Below are 12,049 nucleotides of genomic sequence, written 5' to 3' on the forward strand. Positions count from 1 at the left end.
TGAATGTCCTGGCTTCAAGATCCCTAAAAGGTGGTTTCAAGTTCAGCAAGACAAACACGATCAGCAATTCTGGTGTCTAAAATCAAATTAATTCATCTGTACAATTAAAATTTTCCTGGAGGACAGCTCTAAAGAGTAACATGTGCACAGTAACATGTTCCTACTACCTTCTACTACCATCTCCAGCTGTAGCCATCAGTCTCAAGTAGGAGAAATTTAACAGAAAACTTCAATTCTGGTGACTAGGAAGCCAGAGCTGAAACAAAACCCACCAGTGGCAGTGACAACAAGGAAACATGGACTGCAGGGAAACAGCATCAGGAGATCCCATTACCAATGATTTATTCTTGGTGATATTCAGAGCTTTTTCCCCACTTCACAGAGCTCTCTCAAATGATTTCTTCCCACCAACACATGTCCTCCAGTGCAAGACTGCTTACAACTCTTAGCACAGTCAGGCTTCTTACACAGCTGCTGCCTATCCTTTTTTTAGGGGTAGAGTCTGCACAGATCCACCTCCTTAAGAACAACCAGGCAAACTCCAGGCAGGCACAGAATTATGCCCACAACCTCCCCCACACAAACACTCAACTGGCTAAAATGAGATTCACCAAAAGCCACAGCTGTTCAAGATATTTGAATTACAGGACTCACTAGCCGAACACTTATTTTAAAACCTGTTTCCACACCTACATTTTGGCAGTTCAGTAAATATCCTCATTTCTCACAATGTATTGCCAGCTGCAATACAACAAGAGCAAGCAGAAGGAATTCAGAAGCACCATGAACCAAAGGATTACCAGGAATCGTTCTTCTTTTTCAAGCCAGCGCTGATCTTCTTCCATCTCTTGCTGCTGTCGTATCAACCTCTCCTCCATGAGGTGTGTGGGGAGGACCTGGCTCATTCCTCGTATGTCCAAAGTGCCTGAATCCTACAACCCAGAGCAAGTTTATACAGAGTCACAACTTACAATTTCTGCAAAGAGCTGCAAGAACTTACAGCTTATAAAAGAACTGATTTTTAGAAGTCCAAATGTGTAACAGCAGTCCAGCAGAGTTCCTTCAGCTCCTCATAAACCAAAGCAGAGCAGAAGAAAATTTCCAACTCAAAACATTTTATCTGCCTCACTCCAAATAGCTGCAACCAAAAGGTTTTGAAAGATTCTGTTCTGTTTCTCAGTAATGTTGTCACTTCATATATTGCAGTTCATTTAAGTTGGACAACAAAACCAGATTTATCAATTTTGTTTTCTTGGTCTTGAGCAATAATGTAACTATCCAGTTGCTAAAAGCTGCAAGATACATATTTTAAACTCAAAACAAATATGCTGTTCTGTTTCAGCCAACACTTCCAAAGCATATCACTAAAACATTTTTCAACCAATTTTTGAACAAATATTTATGTCTGACTTAAGCTGACAAATACTGTACATACCATACCCCAATGCTTTCTGGAAATCATTAGCAAATAGTGTACAAATAAGTATTTTTAAGAAAGCCCAAGGGAATTTGGTAACATCATATAGGTATGTCTCAGCTATCACTTGAAAGGGAATAGAGCTGGTTAAAGAACTCTGGATTTAAGACAGAAGCTGCACAAAGAGAATCTTTGTGGACAAAATTGAATGAAAAAGTAAATAACACTGGAGAATAGAACAGAAATTAGGGAAGGCTAAAGAGGGAACTAGTTTCATGTTCCTCAAAGCAGCTCTGTGCCACCACAACAGTCTGAAGAGCACCCAATGGGAATTCAACTCAGGAACAGCTTTGCAGACCATTTCATAGAATCACAGAATCAACTGGGTTGGAAAAGACCTCCAAGATAATCAAGTCCAACCCTACCACGGTTACCAGACCATGGCACTAAGTGCCACATTAGTCTCATCTTGAAAACCTCCAGGGATGGTGAATCCACCACCTCCCTGGGCAGCACATTCCAATGTCTGATCACTCTCTCTAAAAAATCTCTTCCTAACATCCAACCTAAGCCTCCCCTGGCAGAGCTTGAGTCTGTGCCCTCTTGTCCTGCTGCTGGTTGCCTGGGAGAAGAGACCAACCCCCACCTGACTCCAACCTCCTCTCAGGGAGTTGCAGAGGGTGAGAAGGTCTCCCCTGAGCCTCCTCTGCTCCAGGCTCAACCCCCCCAGCTCCCTCAGCCTCTCCTCATGGCACTTGTGCTCCAGTCCCTTCACCAGCCTCGTTGCTCTTCTCTGCACCTGCTCCAGCACCTCAATATCCTTCCTGACCTGAGGGGCCCAGAACTGAACACAGTATTCACTTTCTGTTCTGGCTAAGTTACAGAGAAGCCTCAGGTCCCTTAGCTATTCTGGGTATCTCCCAGGTATTTTCACACAGTAATGGTATTATGTGTATTTACATGAATGTTCCCATCTCTGTGAACAACACCAAGTTGCAGTGAAGTCTTCTAACAAACACCAAATATTTGCTATCACTCAGTTAAGATAAGTAGTAAAAACTCCATCAAGAATTCATGTGCAGTGACACTTTATGCCCAACCTCACACAGAAGGATTCAGTCCTGACTCCCAGCCCACTGGCAAATAAAAAAACTACCAAACACTTAGTTTTAGTACAACAGTTCTACCTAAATAATAAAAATTATAGAGTATTAACTGTACAGAACACAACAACAGAGATGTCAATTCACAATACCTCCATGTTTGGTTGCCACACTGATATTTCCTGAGGCCGATGGTTCCAGGAATCTGTTTGATCCAAGAGAGAAGCCTGCCCAGGATAAATGCTGCCTGCCATGGCTGGTATCCCATGAGAACCAGGGTAGCCAGATACCTTTAGGGGGCAAAAAAACCCCCCAAACAAACAAAAACAAAGAGGGGAAAAAGAGATATTAATAAAATCTGTGCTTCCCCATAATTAGTAGCTTCATCCTCCCAAGGGAGCGAATATAAAAGCAGAGAAATGACTCAATTCAGGCAGTCACTGGAAGGGAGGAGGGGAAGCAACTTCAGAAGAAGGAAGCTGAGCCAAAATACAACACACAACCTCTTTCTCAAGTTGTTCAGGATGCATATCACATCATAACTATGGAAGAATCATTGTCACTACACAAAAGTAGATGGAAATCTAACTGAGGATAACTATAACTATAACTACTCGAGGCTGCCTATCAAACCAGCAGCATTAGAGCATGTTCTAACCTCTGCAGTCAAGAAGATCAAAGCCCTCTGAGGACAAAACCAGATTTATAAATACGTATGTAAGAGGCAGAGACACAGAGCTCATGTTCCAGTTAACAGGAGCCTGCAAGCATCGCCCTGCAGAGCCCCATAAAAACGTCCCCCCTGCTGCATGTTACAGGCTGAAGTCTTGAGTGACAGCATGTAATTAGTGTGCTTAGCTGCACGGCCTGGGAACTTCACCACAGGAAAATCCAAGTACTTTTAATGAGCCTGAAGTACTTGTTAAATCAATGAAAACCTTCTCCCTCTCTATGGAGAAAAAAAATAATCGACTGACATGGCTGTTTATGGCTGCAGCCTTGAACCTAAAATTGCCTAAAGTCCTTTAATGACAAACTTTTGTTTTAGATTTCTTCAGCAATGTTAGGAAGACAAGCAGAACCTGTGAGTATACAATGTGGTAATGCTGAAGGCAGCAGCTACCAGCCAACAGAAAATGAAATATCAGTGATCCCAAGGCACATCCCCCAGTTAATGCCATTTTATAAGGCAACTGGTTTCATAGCTCACACAAATGTTAACAAGAACGCCACATTCCTTCAATAAATATGGAAATACTGATGTGTTTCACTGCAGTTTTAAAGATTTGAGCACCACATCAGATATGAAAATATTTGCCATATGGAGTAAACCTACCAGGCTCAGTTTGGGGTTTGTTCTGATGTAAAACAAAACTCATTTAACGGAACTGAACGAAAATAAACCCTAAGAAATGAACCAATCCCACCAGCTGCAACTGAGACATAAACCCCACATGTGAAAAAACCAGCATAGTGTAAAATGGAATACCTGATAATGATTTGGCTGTACCATATGCTGTGGACTTGGATAAAATCCTTCACTGGATCTGGGACTGGGGTAACCAGGTCTACTGGGCTGTAAGCAGAAATAAATATTGAGAGCCTTTAGAAACAGAAAATTAAACCCAGAAAACTGCTCTTCAGTGAGTCACATTTACAGATGATTAATCACAAAAGCAAGGAAAAAAACCCTGAAAGAACTTTTTTTTAATTACAAATTTATTTTTTTTTAAAAAACAACTAAAATTAAGTTTTCCTCCACTTTTGGTTGGAAATGGATGTGGCTGAATTGTCTGCTCTGTATGTGGATGCATTCTTTGTGCATATTTAATTGGTTGAACTAAAGGACCTGCTCTGTGCTGTTTGACTCTAGAGAGGACATCATAATTCTCAAACCAAACTTCCAGGTGCACACACTGCATTGTGTGGGGCTGTTCAGCCTGGAGAAGAGTTTTCCTCCACTTTTGGTTGGAAATGGATGTGGCTGAATTGTCTGCTCTGTATGTGGATGCATTCTTTGTGCATATTTAATTGGTTGAACTAAAGGACCTGCTCTGTGCTGTTTGACTCTAGAGAGGACATCATAATTCTCAAACCAAACTTCCAGGTGCACACACTGCATTGTGTGGGGCTGTTCAGCCTGGAGAAGAGATCTCTGCATGGAGACCTCAGAGCAACTGTTCAATATCTGAAGGGCCTACAAGGAGCCAGAGAGGGACTCTGTGTTAGGAACTGCAGTGACAGGACAAGGGGGAATAGGTTCAAATTGAAGGAGGCAAAGTCTAGGTTGGATGTGAGAAAAAAGCTTTTTATTCTAAGGGTGGTGAGACACTGGCACAGGTTGCCCAGGGATGTGGTGGCTGCCCCAACCCTGGTGGTGTTCAAGGCCAGGCTGGATGAGCCTTGAGCAACCTGATCTAGTGAGGAGGTGTCCCTGCCCAAGGCAGGGGGTTGGGACTAGATGATCTCTAATGTCCATTCCAACCCTTGAATTCTATGATTCTATGTTTCCAAGTTTTGGTGTTAATTTGTTGCTTTTGTGACCCTTCCCAAAAGTAAATTCTTTTGCTTCAGTTGGAGTAACACAAACCAAACTAGCATGTTTAGCTTGACTATTTTGACCTGGTATCCTGAGGTATAAAGTTAGTTCTGTGTAATTGACTTCTGTGTAATTAATTGCCTCAACATGGGAGATGCTTTTGATTATATTCTGAACCTCCAAAGGTATATTTCAGGGTTTCTTTTGATAAGGAGCAGTACTGCTGGGTGTTTCCAGAACAGAAAAATCAACCTAAGAGGGGAAAACCCCCTCAAACCTCATCATTCTGCAAATGGTTCCTTCAGTCCCTTTGGCAATTAAAGGCAACCACATTACCTTGAGGCTGCAGAATTTATCATTCCATTATGAAAAACATCACTATCATTCTGGACTAGGATGTTTTCTATTCTAGGTTACTAATGGAAAACACTGAGATACAAGTAATTCATAGTATGGACTGTGAGAGCTGTGAATTATTTGAGAATGTGTAAGAATTTAAGGCTATAAATAATGGAGTTTTAGACTTACAAAGACCTGAAATTTCTATAATGAATTGTCAGAAGAATACAAAAATCAGTTGTCACCACTAGATGATTAGATAATAACTTGAGGCACTTAAAATTCAAATGCCATTAGTGTGCACATCCATATTTTACACAAAAACACTGTATAAAAACCTAACAAACAGCTGTATTATATAAGCAGTGAGGACACACTGACTATCAAACAGATAGGCAATGGTAGAAATAATTTCAGTCCTAACACACCTTTGGTCAAGTGTTTCAGTTTATACATCACACACAAAGCTCTAATGAAGATAATTTCTAACACGGTGTAGCTCATAAATTACATTGGTAAAAGCTACTTATTCTATTTGGATTGGCCCCAAAGCTTCAAGACTAAACAAATTCTTCAAACAAGGCTGTAATAATTAAGCAGTATATATTGTTCCAATTTATGCAGTTTATCTGTTTCTGTAACTTGGAACTTGATCTGTTTAGATAAACACCAAATCCTGTTAATTCATCTCAGATGACTAAACAGATTGATGGATTGTTTGCTGTTTTTAACTCTGGAATGAAACAGCAATTCCACTGTCCTTATTTGCCACAAAGCTATCAAAATGCAGAACAAAGGTCAGAAATCTATCAGGCAACAACCTGGATATGGGGACACCAAAGAAAATCAAAAGAAGTTGCCTTCCTATGAGTGCTGGGGGTTGTGTGCAGCCAAAGGTGCCACACAAGTACTACTGGGATCACTGTCAGCTCTAGAGTGTGCACATACAGCTCCAGGAATTCAGAAACTATTCTCAAGACACAGAAAATATTCCACATTACAGTGGTGATTACACAAAATGTAATCTTAAAAACATAGGCTTGTGCATCAAGGTGCAAAAATAACCCTGAGGAGAAAGAGATAAGTCATGTCAGTGAGAGGAGAGAGCTCAGCAACTGGTGAGGTTGGACTCCCACAGCTGCAGAACACATCAGCAACAGCCAAACAGGACAGTAATGAAACCAAATGAAGTGGAAACTAAACCACGTAAGGTTCTTGGAAGCAAACCCCTAATTTTCTGTCAAGAAGAAGGAAAATATAGTTAGCTGATTTCTATCCTCTCACTAAGGTGTTATAAATAAACTTCACACTGGCCTGAGAGCTCACCAGCCAGGAATTCATAGGAGAGCTACAAGAAAGGAAAAGCAAGGCCAGGAAACAATTCTGTGGCAACTATGGTTGTCTTTTACAAGTTAATTGACATGAAGTAAAAATTGTTAGTCCAGTATCATAGCACAGATCAGTTCTAACCACAGCTCAAGCAGAGCTGGGTCCTTTCAGGCAAAGATTCACAGACGGTGACAGAACTGGCCAGAATGCCGTGGTACTGGAGGAGGGTTTAAAGAAACAAACTGAATAAAAAGAGGATTTGGGTTTGGTTTTGTTGGGGATTTTTTAAACACACATAATCTGCAGTCTTAGCTACCTTGGGAGGAGCTTCATCTGATCCTCCTGAGTCCCAGGATACCGTGACTTGTCGCCTGGATTCCATTCTCATTCGTTCTTCTTGCTGCAGCTTCTCTTCCTCCAGTATTGTGCTAAAGAAAACATATTGCAATCAAGTAAAACTCCAGTTCAGTGACTACCAAACCTCTCCTCAGAGCTCTCACATTTTCCAGACTAATAAACACTACTTAATGAAGTGACTGTGCACTGAAAAACAAACTTCTTCTACATACACTGGTTTTGTTTCTGAAAACCAGTATCAGCCAGCAATTTTTCTGCAGGATTACCAGTGTGCTTTTAAAAGCAGAAGCAGCATCAAATTTTTAGAAAGCTGTGGTTGATCTTGCACAAAATTGTTTTTGCCTAACAGTTCTTTTTATGTGCAATTACACAGAGAATTCCTCAAAGACAATCAATCAAGCACTTACTTGCATGAAAGCTTAATTCTTCACAAGAAAATATCCTACTGAACTGCAGCAAAGGTTCAAAACAAACCGAAAATGTTCTTCACTGAAACTCAAGAGCTTCAGATCACAGAGATTTTTTTTTCTCTTTTTTAAACAAAGCAGTCAAAACCCATTTTAAATACTTCTTCAGCTCTTACATTTTAGCCTAACCAGAAACACATTTAGCAAAGTAATTTAGCAAAGCAGAAAGATCTGACAGGATTCACTCAGCTCCTAAGCATTCAGGTCAAAAGGCTGCGATTTCACAAAGTACAAGACAGTAGTAAAACCAGTTTGCTACTTACCACTGTTCTGACTATTAAAAGCCTGTTTGAAGTTGAACGTGCTCCTGCTGCCCCCACCGCCAGCCTCCTCCCAGCTCTGCTATGTGGCTTATTAATGTTGGACATTTGCCATTTGAAAAAGACTCAGAATGAAGCTTTGAAAGAGGGAGCTGCCAATTCCTTGGAGCTGCACACTATGGGGATAGTCTGGAGACGTGAGCGGGGCAGATTATTTCCATATCGCTCTCCCCAGTGCAGAGATAATCCTGGGAAGGAGCTATTCCAGCTTCTTTATCACTCCAGAGTTTCCAGAAACAAAGCTAGGTTCTGAGTTTATAATCTCCTGTTCAGTCTGCTAAACAACCACCCAGAATTACTCATGCAGGGGATGAGATCAACCCCAGCAGTCTATTCTCATCGTGGAACTTTACTGCTTATTTCAAGAATAAATTCCTGCTTGGAGACAAGAACTTTACTTTTGCCTTACTCAGCCAAAAAAACAACTATGCCACTTCTAAAAGTCATTTCGTCTCACTGCAGCTAAATCAAGTTTCTAAGTATTGCTGCAACTTCAATCCATCATTGCTGAAGTAACACAAGAATGTGGAACAAAAACAAAATCAGACAAGTTATTTGCAAAAGTCATCCTGCTAGAACTACCATGGAAACAGCCCAACAGAGGGAATAAGAGGAGACTCTTTCTATTTTATCTCTTTTCCTTCAGAATAAGGAAAATGCAAGACTTCCTACCTGAACAGATGAAGGAGCAAAATCCCCTGCTTTAAAGCTAGGTCACACTTCAGATATCCAGCATAAAGTTTTATGTAGCATGAGAAATCAGCCAACATGCATCCCAAGCCAGGAACCAAGATTATCATCTTTCAAAATATACCTCAAGATAAAAAACCCTACAACAAAACAACACTAAAAAAAAATCCACCCAGATTAATGAATAAAATATGAAAAAAATAGAGATGATTTTAACCAAGCAGTTGCTCTAATCTGTGCAAAAGAACACAACAGAGTTGGCTAGTAGCACTGACTAAATTTAGAGATGGCTTTTTGACAATTTGGGGCCATGGGTGGAATTTGTCACAGCACAGTCCTGTTTTTCCACAAAAAGGAATGAAACCCCAATACCTCTCCCTGCCTTACTCTCAAAGCCATTTTATTTTATCTGTGGTGCCACAGTGTTCAACACCACTAACTGAAACTACACCACGGGAAATGACAAACTTCTACTGAAATGACTTCTTTTTTTCATAAAGAGAGGCTCAGCTTTTTGCCTTATGACTCCACTTGATCTCACCCTGCTCTCTGGTCACCTGTGCCATCAGATCCTTCCCTGGCCTGCTCACAGGCTGACGTGCTGCAGCAGAATCTGTACTTGGATGCCCTTGGTAGAGCCGACAAGAATATAAAATAGAAATGCCTCAGAGAAGCATTACTTGAAAAAAACATGAAGAATATAAATGACTCACAGAAAGGTCTTTGTTTTCACAAAGGGAAGACCAATCTGTAGATGGAGTAAGAATGTGCCAAGAGATATTTTTGACGTTTTCTCAGTGCAGCTGCTCGAGTTCTCTGAACAGTTTATTACAATTTGCAGAAGGTCAGGAAAAGTCAGATCTAGGCATATTTTCCCAAACTGCACATATTTTTAGCAGCAAAGAGGAGCAAGCAGAGAATTCTACTCCTATGGTTTCCCTAGCAAACCCTGAGGAAGAACAGACAAACTTAACTCAGTTTCCTGGCTAGGTGAGGGCCAATAAAAAACCTCAACTATCAGAACTTACTTAATTGACAAAGAACTTTTAACTGAAATTGGCTTCTGACAGTGAAAAGAGAGTGCTCAGACATTGGAATGTGCTGCCCAGGGAGGTGGTGGATTCACCATCCCTGGAGGTTTTCAAGCTGAGACTGGATGTGGCACTTAGTGCCATGGTCTAGTGACCACGGTAGGGTTGGACTTGATGATCTTGGAGGTCTTTTCCAATCCCACTGATTCTATGATTTACCAGGAGCTTCAGTGCAGGAATATTTAAACTACTAAATTGTATCCTCACATGCCAAAACACACAGCAGCACCAGAGTCTTCTGCTGTGGTGGTACAGTGACCGACAGTTAAGTGCTGACCCCCAACAACCATCTTCTTTGTCTCTGTGGTCTTCAGCCACCAGAAATGCAAAGCTGGGTGCAGATGAATGTATTTTCACATACTACTCTAACATAAAAGTACATTTACATGGACTAGAGATGATTCCTAATGGTCACTGTCACAGAGCAAAAGATTAATGAAGCATTTTGCAGCCTCCATCGTGTATTTCAAGTATGTGTTATAATGTTTTTTGACAGGATGCCACAAATGGAGAGGACTTGAACACCTTGAGTCCTGTGTGCAGTTCTGGGCCCCTCAGGTCAGGAAGGATATTGAGGTGCTGGAACAGGTGTAGAGAAGAGCAACGAGGCTGGTGAAGGGACTGGAGCACAAGTGCCATGAGGAGAGGCTGAGGGAGCTGGGGGTGTTGAGCCTGGAGAAGAGGAGGCTCAGGGGAGACCTTCTCACCCTCTGCAACTCCCTGACAGGAGGTTGGAGTCAGGTGGGGGTTGGTCTCTTCTCCCAGGCAACCAGCAGCAGGACAAGAGGGCACAGACTCAAGCTCTGCCAGGGGAGGGTTAGGTTGGATGTTAGGAAGAGATTTTTTACAGAGAGAGTGCTCAGGCATTGGAATGTGCTGCCCAGGGAGGTGGTGGATTCACCATCCCTGGAGGTTTTCAAGATGAGACTGGATGTGGCACTTAGTGTCACCACAATACAGTTGGACTTGATGGTCTTGGAGGTCTTTTCCAGCCCAGCTGATTCTGTGATTCTATGACTCAATCTGCCCTCACTCTTACCAGTCTTGTCTTTTTCATTTATAAGCAACATTTCAGGACCTACATGAAATGTAGTGACAAAAAGGCTCAAGTCCAGTTGTCATCAGTTAATTATCTCATGTTTGTCATAAAACCAGACTTTAAAACCTAAGAATTGGGCTTTCAAATTTTCCCCATTCTTTTCAGAGCTATATTCAATGTGACCTGCAGCCCTAGGATGTCACTGGGGTTGTGCACTCTGTCAAAACCTGTGACCAACAGGAGCACACAGTGACACCTCAGCAACGACACAACTGCTGCTTATTTTGCTATGTGTGGCAGAAAGGGTTAGTGAGAGCTACTTTAAACAAAATTCATTCCATGGTGCAGTGAAAATATCATGAAACAACATTAATTTGAAAGCTCAAAATTAAAATCCTTTTATATTACTTACCACGTAGTGCATGAAAAAAAAAAAATCCCTCCTACACAAAACCAGCAAGGCAACACGTTTCCTGATCAAAAATATCCCAGATTCTAGTTCTGATCAAGTCAGTGACAGAACTGCAGGAGTAGCAGGGCTGCATCTCACTGTCTTGACCTAATCTGACTTTTATCCCCTTCTCACCACTTAAAAAAGAGACTTGGAATGATGGAGGAATTAAATTTGGACATCCACAACCCACCCATTTGTTTCTGTGTTTCCTGGGAAGACTGACTCACCCCTATCCACTTTGGATAGATCAAATGCTATATAATTACTACCCTAATACCACTACATAAATTCATATATAACAGAAACTAACAGTCTATAAATTGTACAGACATCAGCACCTTTGCATTGCACAATCAGTTTCTGCAGAGCAGCTGTTACTATGAGACAGGACAAGCATCAAGTAACAGAGAACACATGAAGTGCTTATGCTCCCATCAGTGCTATTTCAGAGGCAGACGTTTTTTCCCAAAGCCATGGACTTTTTCTCATTAAACCAGAGAGGAATGCTGCAGTGCTGCATCACTGGCTCCAAGCAAACATCCAGTCTGCTCTCAGCTTGAAGAGACTACTCTGGATGGGATCCAGCAGGAGCAGCAGCAACACCACAGGGAAAGGCCACCAGGGAAATGGCTTGTTTTTGCAAGTTCATGGGAATTTGAGTTTTGAAATCCAATCTTTCCTAGCTGCCTTAGTCTGCCTCATCATCAGGGAATTGGCAACCTTTCCAACAAGAGGCTGATTCTGTCTGTGAGCGGCGCAAAGCAGCCCTAAGGACAATCGTGCCGTGTAGCTTCCAGGAGATAAAGGTCACCAGTCTGGAGGGGCAGAAACCTCTCTGCTCTGGTGAGAAGAGAGTAAAAACTGGATTTTAGGGCTGCAGTGGCCCCAGGAGAGAGGTTTCCTG

At 41.7% G+C, this 12,049-nt stretch overlaps 1 protein-coding gene across 1 annotated transcript in view; it reads right to left on the minus strand.

The window, feature by feature from the left end:
- Positions 1-800: 800 nt before the first annotated feature.
- Positions 801-12,049, minus strand: part of LOC103802299 (focal adhesion kinase 1) — a gene marked incomplete at both ends in the record, with an annotated part of 32,717 nt that continues 21,468 nt past the window's right edge. The window contains 4 exons of the mRNA XM_009074757.1: positions 801-932; positions 2,673-2,810; positions 4,010-4,096; positions 7,044-7,155. Of these exons, the coding sequence (XP_009073005.1) occupies positions 801-932; positions 2,673-2,810; positions 4,010-4,096; positions 7,044-7,155 (469 nt within the window). The remainder of the gene's footprint in view (positions 933-2,672; positions 2,811-4,009; positions 4,097-7,043; positions 7,156-12,049) is intronic.

This window comes from Acanthisitta chloris, unplaced genomic scaffold (genome assembly GCF_000695815.1).
Source record: "Acanthisitta chloris isolate BGI_N310 unplaced genomic scaffold, ASM69581v1 scaffold6015, whole genome shotgun sequence".
Lineage (NCBI taxonomy): Eukaryota > Metazoa > Chordata > Aves > Passeriformes > Acanthisittidae > Acanthisitta > Acanthisitta chloris.